A 20,495-nucleotide genomic window follows, 5' to 3' on the forward strand; every position below is an offset into this window, starting at 1 on the left:
ATTTACAGACATCTCACTTACCATAACTAACTAACCAGATAAAGGAAAAAGATTGGAGAGAGGGAAAGACAAGGACTAACTATGAGAATGGTATGTTGACAGACAGTGTTTCGATATTGGTAATGAAAGATGCATGTACCAAAGCACTAAAACTGTTAAATGGAGAGAACATACTGAAGATAACAGGTAACCAATGGAAAATTAGCCACTAATCACAGGAAATAATCCAAAAAGCACCAGCTGAAGCAACAGGTTAAGCTTCATCTGCTACAAACAGGGCATAAAGTAGGAATGTTCACACAATGTCCAAGCATAGTAAGAGCAAGGTGTGTGATTACTATAACAGACATAGAAGAAGAAATTTACCTAAACTGCTAACTAGTTCCAAATACAGCTCGCTACATACCAAAACAAACAACTCTGCTGCAGCTGCCAGCATTTGCTACACAAGCAATTCTGCAGCAGCACTGGTAGAAAAAGGTGGATACTACTGTAATACTGAGAAAGATTTTGCTTTGATTTTGTAGTTTTGTGTTCCATATTTTAAGTTCTTACATTTTCTGTTCTCTGTATAGGTTTTGTTTGTAGTTTCTAACTCTCTTTGTAAACCTTAGTTCCTGTTTTATTTTGGTAGTTTGGTTCCTTTTTGTGCACCAGGTTCTATTTACTTCCTGTTCTTTGTCACCCCTGTTTCATTGTCTCATTTCAATTTGGTGTTTTAAGTCTTTCTCTTGTTAGGGTATGTTCTGTTTGGTGCTTTCTGGTTTCTCAGTTTTTGGTTAGCCTTTCCCTTCTGTTGCCTCATTCCTCAGTTTTGTTTATTGTCCCAGTAATCTCTGTCTACGGTATATGTTCCTCCCTTGCTCATTTATTCATTGCAAATTTCTACTGTTGATGTCATGTCGTGTCATGTTCTGTTTCTGTTTTTTTCCTCTGAGTACGTCAGACGTGGTTTTTTTTTATTTACACTTTTGCTGGAATTTACCCTGCTTCCTTGCATGAATGCCCACATTTTCACACTGTAGATAGACACAATTACACACAATATGTTTTTTTTATGACTTGCATAAAAAAAATGTCCAACATATTTCTTTCAGGAATTGTCAACTATTCTTTCTGTTTTGTCTATGCCACTGGCAAAACATAACATAACCTATTGATATATTTATTTTAATTGGTTGTTTAACTTCATTTGTAATTATGTAATTAGTCACTTTAGAAAATAGCTTTTCGCTCTATGCTACTGCATTCCTCCTGGGACAAATTCAAACTCAAATGTCACAATGAAATTTTTGAGCAATTGGAATAAGTAGATAATTTAAAAAGTATGCTGGCTGATAGCAAATAAAAAATTGATAGATCTTTTTTCATGACCTTAAAAGCTGTTTCTAGCCCTTTATTGAAATGTGCTCTGCTCTTTCATGTTTTTTCAGACAAACTTATCTCCGGAATATTCATACTGTGGGATTATACTATATTATCTCAGAGAACGCTGTGATTTCACTTTTCTACGTAAGGGTAAGCAAAGTCAAAGAATTTGAAGAAAACCAGATCAAAAGATTCATGAGGAATTCAGTTTAATTATTTTTAACACTTTCTAACCGTGGATGTTCTCATTCACTTAAATTTTATAGCTTAGATTCCACAGAGCTAAATCCTAAAATGTATAGATTGTTTTTACATTATAGGTTAAATTGGCAGTGAAGGTTCTTTAGTAAACCAGAAAAGACATTTTGTTATGATGAAGGGGTCGCCAAACACTGGACTCCTTTCCAAATCCAGACCCAAAGAGTGTTTTGTCCAGACTACAAAGCATTTTCTCATTTGCTATGTAGATATAGCTATTTTATTATAGATATAGCTGCTTGGTCCCACCCTGGAGCCTGGCATGGGGTCAGGACAAGTCAGAGAGCACCTGGTGGCTGGGTAGCTCCTCGCGGGACCCAGCCGGGCCAAGCCCGAAGGATACGAGGCCATCCCCGAGTGGGCCCACCACCTGCAGGGGGAACCGTGAGAGACCAGTGCAAAAAGGATTGGGTTAGGGTAAGGAGCTCGCCCATCCGGGAGGGGCTCGGAGTAGAACTGCTGCTCTTCCACATCGAGAGGAGCCAGAGGACCCACTGACACCTGGAGGTTTGGCGGCTGAAGCCCTGTCTCCATACATATGTGTAGTGCGCTGTTAAGTTACTAGCTTGTACTAGCTTGATCATGCATGTAGCGACAGTGGACAGGAAAAACTCCCTTTTAACAGGAAGAAACCTCCAGCAGAACCAGGCTCAGTGTGAGGGGGGGTGAGAGACACAAAAAGAACACAGAAGCACTAATCCAATTCAATTCAATTCAATTCAATTCAAAAATACTTTATTAATCCAAAGGGAAATTAAATGTTGTTGTAGCTCATTATTAAGGTTTCTTCAAAGAGCCGTTGTAGATGCTGATGGCTGTGGGCAGGAAGGATCTCCTGTAGCGCTCCATCTTACAGCAGATCTGAAGAAGCCTCTGACTGAAGACACTCTGTTGTTGTAGGACAGTCTCATGAAGAGGATGCTCAGGGTTCTCCATAATGTTCTTCATTTTATGAAGAATCCGTCTTTCCACAATGTTCTCCAGAGGTTCCAGAGGAGTCCCTAGAACAGAGCCAGGCTCTTTATCAGCTTGTTGAGCTTTTTTAAGTCCCTGGCTCTGATGCTGCTTCCCCAGCAGATGATTGCAGAAGAGATCACACTCTCCACAACAGACTTATAAAAGATATGCAGCATCTTGCTGCAAACACCAAAGGACCTAAGCTTCCTCAAGAAGTACAGTCTGCTCTGTCCCTTCTTGTAGATGGCTTCACAGTTGCATCTCCACTCCAGTCTGTTGTCCAGATGAACACCGATGTATTTATACTCCTGCACCACCTCCACTTCTTCTCCCAGGATGGAAATAGTGTTTGACTTATTCCTGTTTCTCTTAAAATGTACAATCATCTCCTTTGTTTTAGTCACGTTCAAGATGAGATGATTGTTTCCGCACCATGCCACAAAGTGGTCCACCACCTTCCTGTACTCAGCTTCTTGTCCATCTCTGATCCACCCCACGACTGCAGAATCATCCGAGTATTTCTGCAAATGACAGGAGTCTGTCTTGTACTGGAAGTCTGAGGTGTACAGAGTGAAAGGTAATGGTGAGAGTACCGTCCCCTGTGGTGCTCCTGTGCATCCAGGAGACGTTTCAATGGGAAGGAAAAGTAAAATGTTAATGCATGTAGCTCTGTCACTTTTTTTCCTAGTGTTTGATGGTTTATGAGGAAACCAGACTTTAAAACAGATTTATTTGAGGTCACAAACCTGCAGAAAACTGCAGATCACCCTTGCTATAAACGATCCTACAGCACTGATGTCTTCTGAAAACTAAGAAAATGAATCTTACAGCTGGCTGTGCCCAATTGAAGCAACAATGGCAGAACTGCAGATTTTGATGATGATATTGATTTAATTGCCTTGGTGTCTAGTGTGTTGCCAATTCCACAATCGTATGCTCCACTAAATGATTGATCAAAGATGTTTTCCAGTTCCTATCAAAGGGGGAATCCTCAGCCATGTTAAATTTAAAGTAATAACAACATGTTTAATTGAACATCTTCTTTTCTGCACCACTTATTCTCCTCAGTTCCTTATAATATTTAATTAATAATTTTACTGTTATTGTCAGGGTCTTTCTATGTTTGTTTATTCATTTGTGTTAAGTTAAAGTTGCGGTGTCATGTTCTGTGCATTTTGGTGTAGTCTCTTATGTTGGTAATAGTTTAGTTAGACCATCTGTGTTTCCATTCAGTTTCTCTTGTGCCAATTATTCGTTCTTCCTTCTGTTCTCTGCTTAGATTCACCCCCAGCTGTTGCACATTCTGTTGATTGTGCTCACTTGGTTTCCGTGTTACTCATCCATCCTCAGTATTTTTTTTATTTGTTTCTTTGGGCATTTTCACACCTATAGTTACTTTGGTCTGTATTAGTTGATGAGTGTGTTAACTTGTATCTTTTTCAGGTGTTTCAGTTTCTATTCACACAGATAAAACTCCAAGCGAAACAACGTTTTCACTACAAACCAAGTGAGATCATTCAGTCTGAGAATTTAAATATACAGGGGTTGGACAATGAAACTGAAACACCTGGTTTTAGACCACAATAATTTATTAGTATGGTGTAGGGCCTCCTTTTGCGGCCAATACAGCTTCAATTCGTCTTGGGAATGACATATACAAGTCCTGCACAGTGGTCAGAGGGATTTTATGCCATTCTTCTTGCAGGATAGTGGCCAGGTCACTATGTGAAACTGGTGGAGGAAAACGTTTCATGACTCGCTCCTCCAAAACACCCCAAAGTGGCTCAATAATATTTAGATCTGGTGACTGTTCAGGCCATGGGAGATGTTAAACACCACTTTAATGTTCATCAAACTAATCTTTCACCAGTCTTGCTGTGTGTATTGGTGCATTGTCATCTTGATAGATGGCACCGCCTTCAGGATACAATGTTTGAACCATTGGATGAACATGGTCCTCAAGAATGGTTCGGTAGTCCTTGGCAGTGACGCACCCATCTAGCACAAGTATTGGGCCAAGAGAATGCCATGATATGGCAGCCCAAACCATCACCGATCGAACCCCATGCTTCACTCTGGGCATGCAACAGTCTGGGTGGTACGCTTCTTTGGGGCTTCTCCACACCGTAACTCTCCTGGATGTGGGGAAAACAGTAACTGACAGAGAACAATACATGTTTCACATTGTCCACAGCCCAAGATTTGCGCTCCTTGCACCATTGAAACCGACGTTTAGCATTAGCATGAGTGACCAAAGGTTTGGCTATAGCAGCTCGGCCGTGTATATTGACCCTATGGAGCTCCCGACGGACAGTTCTGGTGGAAACAGGAGAGTTGAGGTGCACATTTAATTCTTCCGTGATATGGGCAGCCGTGGTTTTATGTTTTTTGGATACAATCCGGGTTAGCACCCGAACATCCCTTTCAGACAGCTTCCTCTTGCGTCTACAGTTAATCCTGTTGGATGTGGTTCGTCCTTCTTGGTGGTATGCTGACATTACCCTGGATACCGTGGCTATTGATACATCACGAAGACTTGCCGTCTTGGTCACTAATGCGCCAGCAAGACGTGCACCAACAATTTGTCCTCTTTTGAACTCTGGTATGTCACCCATAATGTTGTGTGCATTTCAATATTTTGAGCAAAACTATGCTCTTACCCTGCTAATTGTACCTTCACACTCTGCTCTTACTGGTGCAATGTGCAATCAATGAAGACTGGCTACCAGGCTGGTCCAATTAGCCATGAAACCTCCCACACTAAAATGACAGGTGTTTCAGTTTCATTGTCCAACCCCTGTATGTTTGTTTCTTTGTGCTATTTCATGTAAACTTATTTGAGAAGTATACCAAATTATTTTAAAAAGATGTCTTGAAAGTTGCATAGGGCTTTACGCTTTACAAAAAAGACATGCTGCCGTTGTTGATTAGTTTGTTTACTTTACAGCTGCCTGTAATGCAACGGAAACCTGGCTATGGGAGGGCGTTTGGCTCAAGCTTGCAGTGTACACTTGGTAGCTTTGTCGGACTGAGGTCAGATCACATTCATACTCTAAGAAAGCTGTAAGGAGGCCACCTCCTCAATAGCATAGAAATTTGGTTTAATACAAGGGTATAAGGCTTTTATAGGTAAAACACTGTATATAAATAATTTGCATTACATGATTACATTTTAAAAAATCCTTTTGTCTGGACCCAACACAACATTTTAAAACAATTTACAGTTTGTGATCGACCATCTATGTTTAAACACACAACAACCAGAAAAATCCTGTGACCCGAGGAGAGAAAACATCAGTAGTGGCAATATAATGTGCTCCTCTGGTCCTCTTTAGGGCTGAGCTCTAGTTGTACATTTGCCAAGTATTGACTCCCCTCAACAATGCTTAGTATCACAAAGTGTGATCCCAGTCAAGATTGGTTTCTGCTGCTAAAGGGGTAGTTCAGCAATGCAAAGTGGAATGACGAAGTGCTTTAGCCAGCAGCACCGAGCCTGGTGCAGTTCAGAATTATTAAAAAGGATTTAGTTGTTCAGAGAGCCACGATGTGCATCTAGTCTTTACTTAGTGTTGCATGCAATGCTGCATTTTGTGTCCAGTTTAAACTAGCATCATGCAGAGATGCTATGGGAGCTTTGCTGTTGCCTACACAAAGTAAAAAATTGCTTGTATTGGATTCAAATTGTGTCTCAATATTTTTTTGACATAGTTAGATGATTCTGGTTTTGCCCTGGAACTATATAAATTAGCCATACAAAGCAAACAGGTAGGTTACGTCATATAATTTTACTCAATAAAAGTTTTGTTTGACATAATTGAGTTCCATTAGTTTTTTTTGCAGTATTAGCCTGCCTAAAATCTGCTACCAGAACTTCCAGTAAACAATGTAATTGCTAGAGAGAGGATGAATAAAAAGGCCCTACAGATCTGAACTCGGTAGAATTTTTAAATAAACTGTAAGTTGTGCCACAAATGGTCTCCTAACTCTAGCAGCATCCCAGTTAAATCTAGAGGAGCACAGAGAGACTTGTCTTAGAGGCAGAGTTGGCGTTGCCATAAAAAAGAAAAAAAAAAACCTGATGTTCTTAGGATTAAGCAACCATTTGCCAGAAAGCAATGTATTTTATCACATGTTTTTGATTTTTCATGGCTAACTGTCTAAATCGGTCTGTACCATAGCAGTTACATGCAATTACGTACTAACAGCTCAAACAGCACTCCCCAATCTAGCCTCCATAAATGGAAAAACTATAACACAACTGTAAACCTACTATGACATGGCAATTCCCCTGAACTGACAGGCCCAGTGAGGAGAGTATTAATCAGAGAGCGTCCAGAAGATCCATGGCAACAATAGAGCTGTACAAAACCACCGTTCAGGAGGGAAAAACTGTAGACAGGACTATTAGCCTTGCACTCATAAAAATGTGGCTTTTATCAAAGAGTGGCAAGAAGAAATCCCTTTTTGAAAGCATCAAAAACATCTTATTTAAAAATACCACAAGACATATATATTACACACAGCACATGTGGAAAAAGGTGCTCTGGTTGGATGAGACCAAATTTAAATTCTGATCTGCATGCAAAGATCTGTGAGTGGAGATAAATAACATTGTACACCACACAAACAAATGGTTCACAAAGGTTCACTTTCCAGCAGAGAACACTAAACATAAAATCAGGACTACAATGGAATGGTTTAGAGTTAAATATATTCATGTGTTAGAATGGCTCAGTCTCCTGCATGGCACCACATTTTGTTCATAACCACGACACCACTTCTTGTTTTCTCCAAACTACAGAGCCTAAAATTGAACACAAAATACAAAAAAAGCAATAAAGTGCAGTATTGCTGGACTGTTGATTAATATTGCTGTAGGTTTGTGTGTCAAATTAAACAAAGGCTCACACACACAAACTTTATTCAGGGATCTTGGACAGTGTACTAATATCCTCCACATTTCATCTTGGTAGCAATCTGTTCTGTTCTAACATCATCCTTGTTTTCCACCATTTTGTAGGGGAGACAAGTGACAAGACCAAACTAATAAATCTCACAATCATCCTGTGATTATTACACTCTCACTTCCACATGTGTCGCATGCTGCTTCTCCCCAGGAGTGCAATACATCAGAGAGACAGAGCGGGTTGGCCGGTCCGTTCGCACAGCCACCATCAGCCTACTTTCACACCAGAGAAAATATTAAAACGCAGACAGGACCGACGGCACCAAATCAGACAAGGTGTTAATTGATTAGGGTGGAATCGCATTGCTGGGGCTCAGCCAGTTTACTGCCCTGATTAGACAGATGAGAAGCTCATTTATAAGCTCAACAGTCACAAGATAATTAGTAAAACCCACGCTAATGTATGCAACGGAGGCTGAAAGTGTGCTCAATGCAGTGATGGACAGGAGAGGGATGTCATGTAAGTAAATGAGAAAATAATGATACAGCTTGCTCAAAGACAACACCAATAAATCTACAAACTGTGATAACGACAGGAACTCAATCTATTGAAAGATATATTTAAATGCTATACACACATCTCCAACTCAGGTTAAATGCCATATAAGTGACTACATTGAAAAAAACATCTTGCAGACATTACCTGACATTACCTGATCCCTCCACTTCTTCCATGATATATATTTGTTTACATTCTATCCCAGCTTTGCATAAATAACAGAGTAGGGGGAATTTGTGCTGCCTCTTCCATTCAATCTGCTCTTGCAATCTCTGTGTAATTAGCATTTGATTTACTAAGGCAGCAACAGCAGGGCCAGGAACAGACTTCCAGACAGGTTTAGCAAATGAAGGAAAACTCAGAGGAATGCGGTTGAAATCAATAAGCTATAAAAGGGGTAATAAGGATTTGCAACATAAATTATACAAAAGAAACAAAACAAACTGAGAAACTGCATTTTACTAATGTCATAATTCAACAAAAAAAATACTGCTGTGTGGATATAGTGATTTAGAGCAAATCTTTATCGTAGTATAGTTGTAAGTAGAGCACACACAAAAAGAAGAAGTGGGATGTGAAAAAAGCAACGTTTGGTTAGTGTGAAACAGCCAAAGTGCTCACCACAGAATGGAGACAGGCTCAAAAAAGTAGTGAATAATATGTTTTTGGTTTGAGGTTGTTTTTTGAAAAAAACATTACATTATCCATTCTGCTTATGCTGCTGTCACACTGTGTCTCATTTTGTCATGGGGCCATATAAAACCCTGTGTTATTTTGATCCAAAGCAGCAGTAAAGCAGTTTGTAAAACATCAAGTCTATGAAGCTTGTATGTATTCTATGATACACCCCATTTTGTATTGTGTGTGTATTGGGATCAGCAGTGTACAATTAATAGTGTTCTACTACATCAGGTCTGCGTAAGATATTTCTTCAGTGACATTGTCTTTTATTTTACTTTTTCCATACCGTGGGACTGCCTGGCTTCTAGGAATAGAAAAGTTAAATGCTATATCCACAGTCTATGAAAGCCTGCAAGTATAATACCCCCAAAGAGCCCTGAATTATTTTTTAAAACGATTGATTAACTGAATTACTCAAAAATAGGCCTTCAATCTTTTGGACAATGTATGGTTGCGTGAGTGTCGTTGTTTTAATGTGTGTGTACACTAATTTGTAACCTGAAATCGCACAGATGTTGCAATGGTGAGAAGGGTAAAAAGCACTTGGCACCCAAGAGCACTGTAGCCTCTACTCTTGAAGGCTGCAGCAGCAGACAGACACCAGACATACCTAACACAGAGGCTGGTCAGCAGTGAAGCACAGGAGCAGCAGCCTCCAGGCCAAAGAGCCATTGGGAGAGACACAGGGTACCAAACCCCCCTACCCAACCCAGTTCCCACGTCTCCCAATGTAGGTCAAGCCCATAAAGTGGTCACCTCAGCGGTCAGACACCTGCCCACACCTCTGGCAGCAGAACCACCCAACACTGAGAAAGAGGTTCCTGTCCAAGAGCCCCCAGCCCGACGGGCAGGCATCAGCAATTCACAGCAGCTGGGACTCAGAAGGACCAGTGGGGGAAGGGCACCGTGCCATCCCATCTGATCTGAAAGCCCCTGCAGGCCCTAGCAGATACACTCAACCCTTCGGTGTTTTCTGGCCGGCCACTCCGGGACTGACACCAGACCAAACCCCAAAGAAAATAGGTGTCACCACCATGGATTTAAATTTGGTGTTTTACATTTAACATCTTTTTTTATTACATAAAACATTTCTTGCTGTTTCAACAGATAAAGTATGGCCCAAATTGAATCCTATGCATTGTCTTGTATGACACAAGCTAAGGCATTGGATTGTCACTAATCTGTTTTTTACTTTAAAGACCTGATAGGCTGAGCAGCCAACAAAGCCAGAGGGTGCAGCTTAAGCCATGTTTTCCTTTCTACTTACTTTACTCTAAAGGTGTTTTGTTAATCTTCTTTTCATTTCTAATTAATTGGACTTGGACGTTCCTAGCATCCATATATTCAGCTAATCGTCATTAGTTAAGTTTATTTAGTTGAAGGAATGTACCTAAATTCAACAACCAACAGAGTGTCTGGATTGAGGTTCTTTCATATTTTTGATTGCTTTAGTTTTAGTTTTAAAACTAGTTTCTGACAAACCAGTTTTATATAATGCCAACTGTTTTGTATTAATATAAAGTCATATTAAAACATTAAAAAGAATCTTTCCGAGATTGTAACTTCATAAATAATGATGCATACAGAAACAAAACAGATACTTGTACAATATTGTTTCCTTTTTTTTTAAATAACATTGCCTAAAGCTTTTAAGATAGGGAAAAAAAGCTATTCTCAAGCTACAAACATTCCTTTCTGTGTTTTCTGTATTGCTGATTTTGTTGAACATACAACCAAGCCTCTTTCTTGAGAAGCTCTCTACTTAAGAGTAAAATGTTTGATTAGTACTTAAATTTACATTCTCAATAAATCAGTTTAGCTCAGTGAATGATTCTAAAGTTAGAACAGAGACATCAGGAGAAAGTACACCGATTCCCTTCTGTTACTTTTGCAAAGGTTTCAAACCTATTACAATACCACATGCACACAGGAATTAAAAATATTACATGACAGTAAATAATAAACAGGAGGGGAAAAAAAGCCTTTTGACTCATTAAAGCTTTGGAAATAAATCTTTCACCACTTCCCTTTCGGATCCCTGTGAGACTAATTTCAGTAGAAACATTTTTTTGTTTTTTCCCTGATGCTTATGGCAGGGATTTGCAACACACTGCAACATAAAGAAGCTGTCTTTTAGATAGATGGATGGCAAATGTGAGATGTTGTTTAAAGTCATCCTGTAATTATGCATTAAGGAATAATGCCCCAACAAAACGTGAGGACTGTTTTATGCTTTACCACACCAGGGAAAACTGTGAAAAAGGGTCTCAACCAGGCAAAACAGATTCAAATGCCTATGAGACTTCAAAGGCTTGTCTAAAAATATCCACTCTGTCACCTCCTTGTGTAAGATGGAAACTGAACGAATATTGAACTGCTGACATTTAAGTGCAAGGCAATAAACAGGATTTCTTTGACCAAATCATACAGGTGCATTTAAGCCAAAGTCAGTCTAAGCATGTGTGTGCAGCTGAACTGCTCCAGAGGTGGACAAATTGTTGCCACCCCTGTTAAAAATGTGTAAAAAACTTTTATTGCAGTAGAATAATTCATGCATAAAAAGGGTGAACCTTTGAGTAAATTTCTTCAGCTAGGGGAAAACTCTCGTGTTAAGAAAAAACTGTTTTTACAAAAACGTCAGTGGCACCACTAACTCTCCCTTCAAAAGAAGTAGAATTTAGGGTTTATTTTAGTACTTATACTTTGCTTTTTTTTTTTTTTTTACATTGATCAGAGTTTCTAGAAACCTTCTGTGACTTTTTGTTTCTCACTCGAATAAATAAGATGTGATCAGTTGTCACTCGGATGGATACCAACTTATTTTTATTCGGCCACTGGGGACAGTAAGGAGCATGTTGAGAATGATTAAATGAGTTTATGAAGCGTATTGCTAAAGAGCTCCAAAAAGTGGCAACCTAGGGTCACTAAGTCTAAAAAGCAGTAGATGCTGTTGAAATGCTGACTAGTTGTGTGGAAGTGATATCAAGTAAAAGCCTTTCTTTGCCCTAAAATCACAAACATAAACACAAAACGTTTTGTGAAAATAAGCTTTCTAGCAAAAAACACTTTTCAGGTGGTGGGTGTGGGTGAAGCAAAGGATGAATATTTGGAGAAACGCCTTATGGCCACTGTTACGCATGGTTGAGGTTCTGTGATGCTGTGGGCCTGCTTTGTTTCTTAAGGCCCTCAGCACCTTTGTAGGTGCATTCTATTGTACACTCTTTGAAATATTGGAAGACTCACGAAAATCGTGAGTACTCTGCCAGAAAAATGTATCAGATTATTGATTCAAAATATATTGTCAAAACAACACAGAAATCTTTCACCAGAGCCTATGTCCTATAGGAAACCTGTGGGGTGAGCTAAAGAAAAGAAAGCATAAGAGAGGCCCAAGGACTCTAGACAATCTAGAGAGAATGTGCAAAGAAAAAAAAAATGGTCAATATGATACCAACAAATGTGATTTTATGAAAAACAATTATACCCCTTTTCCCCTACTTAATAAATGCACTGAAACATAAATGGTTGAATTTTATTTTAGTGAGATTGTGTTACCGCCTAAACTTATTTATTTGACACATCTTTACAAGATGTTCCAACAAATTTGTCAACATCTATATATTACATGTGGATGGCCTCAGTTAAAAGCAACAGAAATGGCTTTGTTGCTTCACAGTTAGAGGTAACTACAAACAACTTTGTGATCACATAAAGTCTGTCTTCCTGCACCATTTCTGATAGACTACAATCAACCAGGAGATTGATTCCTCCTTATGAACAGGTTGTGACTTTTGAAAAGCAACAGAAAATAGACAGGAAGATTACTAAACTATTTCTAATCAAAGTAAATGCAGCACTAAACTTTCAAAAAGCATAAAGACTAAAAATGGTATTAGAGATGCTTCTTTAAGTCACTGACCAAGTAGGTGAACTGCTAAAAAGGACAAAATGGGCTTTTGGATCTTTTAACACACAATGTGTCACGTGTGGTAAGATGGAGGACCCCAGAATGCAGATGGGCAGACATCTTACTGTAAGTAAAAACGGTTTATTTTTAGCAAGACAAATACTCACAAAAAGGCAGGGAGAAAATAGGTATAGGCATGGATGACAGCAAGAAGGAGTTATGTTTCCGCAATGTGTAAACTAAATGATTGTGTATAAATGGAGCATGGTACAGGTGAAACGGGAAAACTGATTACATGATGCAGGTGGACGGAATGAAGCTAATTGCAGGTTGACAGATGCAGGGAGAACAAAATGCAACAAGGGCAAAACAGAAATTCGATAATACAAACTGATCAGGAAACCATAACGTACAAAACATGAACTAAAAATCAATAATAAGAAACTAAAGCACAGCCAGGAAAATAATAAACAGAAACAAGATCCAAAATGTGAACTGGAAATAAGAATAACTAAAACCCAAACAAAAACCCCAAAACACCCAGAAATCATGACAAAATGTGTATGGAAGCTGAATATCCAAACAGAGTGTCCATGCCTAATGATGAGAAGACGTATGCACCTACTGTGAAAAGACAACTGCCATTCGAGTGTTGAATAATATGTAGCAGTGGTTAAAATCATGCATATGCAATAATGTGTGATATGTGTAAGAGTAACAAAGTTTCATTTTTTACTGTCTTTATAACTGAGCTCTGCATTTCACTGAGAGTTATGAAGTTTGTAATATTATGGTATTGTGTGAAATATTTTTGGTGCATCAGTCTTAGATTTTCTTCCAAGACTGGAATCTGATCAGCTATAATGGCCAGTGTTTGGTTTGATTGGTGTAATACCAGCAATGTTTGTTTGTTTTTTTCCTCGGACTGTTAGGAATTATACCCATTTCCGACATGGCATTTTTTTAATGAAAAAGTAAATAAAAACAGATTTTTTTTTTTTTCAAAACTATGCTCATTTTATATGGTTTTATTTTCTTTTAAAATATGCACATCTCATTTTCTATCAGACACAAACCTTTTGATTTAATTAAAATAATTTCAAATCTCAATCTGCCCAGGTGTAAGAATTATTTGGATTCAACTATAAGTAAACTGAATGCTTTCTGTTTTCAAGAACACAAAGCACAATAAATTCAGCACTGGAAAGCTTAGCAAACCTGAACATACAGGTCCTTCTCAAAAAATTAGCATATTGTGATAAAGTTCATTATTTTCTATAATGTAATGATGAAAATTTAATATTCATATATTTTAGATTCATTGCACATTAACTGAAATATTTCAGGTCCTTTATTGTCTTAATACGGATGATTGTGGCATACAGCTCATGAAAACCCAAAATTCCTATCTCACAAAATTAGCATATTTCATCCGACCAATAAAAGAAAAGTGTTTTTAATACAAAAAAGGTCAACCTTCAAATAATCATGTACAGTTATGCACTCGATACTTGGTCGGGAATCCTTTTGCAGAAATGACTGCTTCAATGCAGCGTGGCATGGAGGCAATCAGCCTGTGGCACTGCTGAGGTCTTATGGAGGCCCAGTATGCTTCGATAGCGGCCTTTAGCTCATCCAGAGTGTTGGGTCTTGAGTCTCTCAACGTTCTCTTCACAATATCCCACAGATTCTCTATGGGGTTCAGGTCAGGAGAGTTGGCAGGCCAATTGAGCACAGTGATACCATGGTCAGTAAACCATTTACCAGTGGTTTTGGCACTGTGAGCAGGTGCCAGGTCGTGCTGAAAAATGAAATCTTCATCTCCATAAAGCTTTTCAGCAGATGGAAGCATGAAGTGCTCCAAAATCTCCTGATAGCTAGCTGCATTGACCCTGCCCTTGATAAAACACAGTGGACCAACACCAGCAGCTGACACGGCACCCCAGACCATCACTGACTGTGGGTACTTGACACTGGACTTCTGGCATTTTGGCATTTCCTTCTCCCCAGTCTTCCTCCAGACTCTGGCACCTTGATTTCCGAATGACATGCAGAATTTACTTTCATCCGAAAAAAGTACTTTGGACCACTGAGCAACAGTCCAGTGCTGCTTCTCTGTAGCCCAGGTCTGGGGAATGCGGCACCTGTAGCCCATTTCCTGCACACGCCTGTGCACGGTGGCTCTGGATGTTTCTACTCCAGACTCAGTCCACTGCTTCCGCAGGTCCCCCAAGGTCTGGAATCGGCCCTTCTCCACAATCTTCCTCAGGGTCCGGTCACCTCTTCTCGTTGTGCAGCGTTTTCTGCCACACTTTTTTCTTCCCACAGACTTCCCACTGAGGTTCCTTGATACAGCACTCTGGGAACAGCCTATTCATTCAGAAATTTCTTTCTGTGTCTTACCCTCTTGCTTGAGGGTGTCAATAGTGGCCTTCTGGACAGCAGTCAGGTCGGCAGTCTTACCCATGATTGGGGTTTTGAGTGATGAACCAGGCTGGGAGTTTTAAAGTACTCAGGAATCTTTTGCAGGTGTTTAGAGTTAACTCGTTGATTCAGATGATTAGGTTCATAGCTCATTTAGAGACCCTCTTAATGATATGCTAATTTTGTGAGATAGGTATTTTGGGTTTTCATGAGCTGTATGCCAAAATCATCCGTATTAAGACAATAAAAGACCTGAAATATTTCAGTTAGTGTGTAATGAATCTAAAATATATGAATGTTAAATTTTCATCATGACATTATGGAAAATAATGAACTTTATCACAATATGCTAATTTTTTGAGAAGGACCTGTACACCTAAGGTCCAGCACCCAATTCAGTGGAGTACCCAAAACAAAATAAATTGAATTCTAAGTGTTATGTTTCTATTGTTGTAGAATTGCTGTTCTTATGGTAGTAATTAGAAAACTTAGGCGCAGATCCATTCCGCTGTTTTGCAGAAGCTAAATGAAAGTTTGTCTGTGCTTCACATTCTGGAACTAGACACAGAGACAGATCTGGTCCTGAAATAGCTTCACTGAGAAAACAGTCTGTCTGTATTGACGCATTTCCCCCACTTTTAAATAATTGACTATGCATGCATTTAAGGAAAAGCCCACATAAATGTATGTGTATTAATGTTAATCACAGCCAGAGTTGTTTGTTTGTCATTTTGACAACCAAAGCTTTGCTTGATGCAGATTTAGCGGGACATTTTGCATCTGCCAAAATCTAGTCTTAATTGTAGCACAGAAGGAGAAAAAGGAACAATATCTGCTTGCTTTACACAAAGCAATATATTGAGTGGAAATAATCAGGGGCCAATTGTGATTAGGTGATTTATGGTAATCTGACGTAATTATAGTAAAGTATAAAAGTATTACATTATTATTAAACTGTGAGTGCAAAAGTATAAGTTGGCTCCCCTGGTTAAAAAAAAAAAAAGGTTGAGCAGTTCTTTCACTTCATTGTTCACTGTTCAGCTGCCAATTGCTGTGAACACAGAAATCACACCTCAGAGCATGACAAAATCCATCCATTACCTTTTGACCAAGATCTGGAGGCAGACTTACAAATCTCTGTCATGTTGTGCGCAATGTTTTAATCCTCTTTATTTTATCTAAATGCCATGTCCCGACAGTTTGATAATATAGTATATCCTGTAACAAATATACTGTTGTTTCTGTATTATATATTTTCACATTTTAATTCATGAATAAAACTTTTGCCTGTCAGCTTAAAAGGTACCAGCCTTGGAGGGAAGACATCTGAAAAGGGCAGAACAGCTTAAAAATAATTTCTCCTCTTTGTTTTAAGACTTACATTTTGGAGCTGAAAATAAATACTTTGAAGCAAGGTTTTTCCTTCTATTCAGCTGCCTGGAGCTCACTTACTGTAAATCTCTAACTTTGTGTTAAAAGCAAGATGCTGGAAGACAATAAGATTCATTAATGTACTCAAGTATTTGTTACAAGTGGTATTCACATCCTAATGTCAGTAACAAAATGCAGAGTTTCTTAGAAATGTGGGTCTTTTCTCTAATCTATAAATGACATATTCCCCCATTAAAATTTCTCACAAGCTGTTCCGCCATGTTTGAAATGCATCACAAGAGACAAGCATACAGGATTACATCAACAGCATCTTCCCAGACCACCTGAAAGCCTCAACTGAAGTGCATCAAAGCACTTGAAAATAAATTAAATTGTTGCAGGGATGGTGTCTGACAGCTCATCGATAGAAATTGGGGTATGGGGTGAGGGATTTAAAGGAAGCAAAACACTAGCAGAAGGCAATAAGATTCTGCAAATGACAAGAATGCTAGTGCTGGAGTCCCCAGCAGATGGAGAAGAAAACAAACCTGGCTGCTACATTTCCTGGTTGCTAAGCACCACCTGGAATTAATGAATGTGCTGCTGATCTAAGAGGTGTGAGACACAACGGGGGAGGGTCAAATTGTCTATTCAGAAACACTGGAGAATGCTGTTTTACTGTGTGTCCTTGATGTGGGTCACCGTGGCCTGTAGATATGTCCATAAATATTTATGTAAGCAAACAGATTTAAACAATGATGACCAAAACAGGATATTAATGAAAAAGGGTCTGGTTTTTAACCTTTAGAAAAGTGGCCTGGCACGTTGGCAAAAGATCAAAACTCCCCAGATTTGGATCTGTTGGAAGTAAAGGCAATTTTATCCCCTTGTGCTGTATCAGTCATAAGATAGAGTGTGTAGATTGAATACCACTCTGTAATACTTTGAATTGGATTCCTTTGTCTGGGGAAAGGTCATTTTCTGCAGCTGAATCTACAGCTGCCTAAAGGTAGAGGTTTATAAAGAAAGATGACTCACCACACAGCCGGTGGAATCGAGCTTTCGGTCGGATATGCAGCGGAAGTTGCGGCTGCAGCCACCGTTATCTTTGGTACAATCTCTGACAGGTCCGAAAGAGTCCAGAAGAACCTCCAAAGAGTCAAAGGAAGAACTGATCATCAGCTCCTCTCTGCAGAAACAGCATGGAGGGAAAGCAGATGTGTGTTATGTGGACTACTGTTGTAAGTTATTCAGCCTGCCATCTGTTTCTCATGACTATACACTGAAAAATTTCAATGTTTCTATTAGATCCTGGTAGTCACCCCTGCATCAATTTATTTTAAAAGAGCAAAATCTAAGAATTCATTAAAAAATCAAGCAGACTCTTAATAAAGAGGGTGATTCTAGTCACTAGTCACTTTTAGTAAAATAAAAAATAGTTTTTGAGCAAGGGCTAAAATGGATTGTTGGATATTAAAGGTTGCTGACCCCTGGTTTAGCTGGACAGTCATGTTTTAGTAGCATTGCAGTTTTTCTATACTCTTTCCATTATAGGATGATGGACTGAACTGTGTTCTGTGGGGTGTTGAATGGCTGGGATATTAGAACATAACCTGCTATAATTTCTCTACAACTTTATTCATGACCTGTCTGGTGTGTTCCAACTTCACAATGCTGTTTGTGTAAATATGTCCTCCCTCAAACCTCCAAAACCTTCAAAGAACAAATATGTTCATTCTGTGAATAAATATCACACAGGGTTGACTCTTTTTATTAATCAGATGACTTCTGATCTAATTGTTTGACAGGATTTTATTTAGAGGTATCAGAGTACAGGGAGGTAAATGCACAAAACAATTTCCCAATTTATGTGAACAATCTTGAAAAACCACAAATTATTTTCCTTCTTTATCACAATTATGCCCTACTTTGTGCTGGTTTATCACATAATTTTACTAAAGTTTGTGGTTTTAACATAAGAAAATGTAAAAACGTTTGAGAGGTGTAGTTATTGTTACAAAGCACTACACACTGGTCTCCAACAACAGATGTTTCACGGGACATACAGATAGACTTCAGAAAAGAGCAGAAAAAAAATGTTCACCTTTCCTATTAGTTATATTTAGGTTTTGTTGATATCATTAGAATATTTCAGTAACATGACTATTAATTAGTTGTTGAATACATTTTTTGTTTCATCATCAATTCACCCATTTTCCCTCAATGTCAGAACACTGCTATTGAAAACATGCATTTTACTTTTATTAATAATAAAGATATAATACTACCTTCAGACTGTTTCTTAATATGTCAGAGAATCCCACAAATTGAGTCAGTGTGAAGGTAATACTTCAACATTCATGTAAATTGAAATATGCAAAGTAGTTGATAATTGAAATAAAACAAAATGAATTTGTTACATTAACTTTGCTGGAAGCTGTCATTTAATATCAATTTTATTTTTTAAACAAAAGCTATTTACAAAGTTAGTAAAAGATCCAAATAGATGGATAAGTACTTGACATTGGCAATGAAGAACAGAGTGGACTTCAGTAGGTCAGTCAGTCATTTTCTACCGCTTATTCCATAGTGGGTCATGGGGGAAATCACAGAAATATGTACCTTTATATTTAGGTGCTCACCATCATCAGCATGAGAAAAAAGCCACAGGATTCCTTCCCTTTAAACTCAAATTGATATTTCACGAAACCAATTTTTTCAACTATAATTGCCTTTTGCATTGTTGTCATTTATTCTGAAGGAACCTGTTGGAACATCAGCAGATGATGAAACCAACGTGGAAATGCAAAATTACTGCAGGATAACAGGCAGGATCAACACTGAGTGTACAACACAATTTACTGTACAATACAACAGCATTACTGAGTAGATTGAAAGTTAGTTTAAATGGTGATAATTTATGGCAGCATTAATTATGTGGCAGAATACCCTCACACTGATTCAGTGTTTGCAATCTGGAGCGTGTGTGTGTGTGTGTGTGGGGGGGGGGGTTGCAACAACTTCTTTTAAGCATTTGCAATAACTGGCAATGATATTATATTGCTGCGAGGGACGTGTGGCTAACTCTTCTTTCCAGAATAATTAATTTGGAAAGTTTTCAAGCATATATAGCTTGTTCAAGGTCATGACTGATCGAATTTAAGTCCAGACTTTGAGTAGAACACTCTAAACCCTTTTTTCAGAGGTATACTTGCTGAGGCCTTGGATCATTGTCTTGCATATTCTAACTGTACTTGACCTTAGGAACTATTCAAGTCTTTTGTGGTTGAGGTCCCATCAACTGTAGCCCAGATCCTGAAGAAGCAACACAGATCCTGACCATCACAATACTGCCACAATGATTTCTCAAATCAAATCTCATTTCTCAAATGATGCATTGGTTTTATAACAAATGTAATGAGGGAAACACCTTGCAAAAAGTTTCACTTTGCAAAAAGTTTCACTTTTGTCTTGTTAGTCAGCACAATATTAACTGCAATGCTTTTGAGTTATTTTGTGACCTCCAACATGAGTTGGCAAAGAGAATCTTGGATTAATGTTGGTCGGCCAGCCTCTCCTGGGAAGGTTCACCATTTTCCATGTTTTCTTTATTTGTGCATAATAACTCTCACTGTAGTGCACTGGAGTCCCAAAGCTTTAGAAATGTCTATGGAACTCTCCCCAGACTGATAGATATCAGTGACCTTGGTTTTCATCTGTTCTTGAATAATTTTAGATTGGGCCATAATGCATTTCTTTTTGAGAACGTTGAGCCTGCTTTGTGTTGTCAGAGAGGTTCTGTTTAGGTGATTTTCTTCATTTTAAAAGTCTACAGCAATCAGGCCTGGGTGTGACTAGTTAAACTTAATTATGTTCTATATACCTATGTGGGATAATCACAGCTAAGTCGTGATTTATATATGTGTATAGATTTACATTGGTTTGAACAGAACAAATTAAATTGTCATTCAAAAAAAGCTTTTTGTATTTGTGCGGGTTATCTTTGTCTGATATTAAAATCTGATTAACAATCTAAAACATTTAAGGGTAACAAATATGCTAAA

At 38.5% G+C, this 20,495-nt stretch overlaps 1 protein-coding gene across 4 annotated transcripts in view; it reads right to left on the reverse strand.

Moving 5' to 3' along the window:
* The window catches only part of astn1 (astrotactin 1), a 523,796-nt gene that overhangs the window by 278,373 nt on the left and 224,928 nt on the right, over positions 1 to 20,495 (reverse strand). For all 4 annotated transcript variants that reach the window (XM_047368543.1, XM_047368541.1, XM_047368540.1 and 1 more), the window contains one exon: positions 17,470 to 17,620. In XM_047368543.1, the coding sequence (XP_047224499.1) occupies positions 17,470 to 17,620 (151 nt within the window). The remainder of the gene's footprint in view (positions 1 to 17,469; positions 17,621 to 20,495) is intronic.

This window comes from Girardinichthys multiradiatus, chromosome 6 (genome assembly GCF_021462225.1).
Source record: "Girardinichthys multiradiatus isolate DD_20200921_A chromosome 6, DD_fGirMul_XY1, whole genome shotgun sequence".
NCBI lineage: Eukaryota > Metazoa > Chordata > Actinopteri > Cyprinodontiformes > Goodeidae > Girardinichthys > Girardinichthys multiradiatus.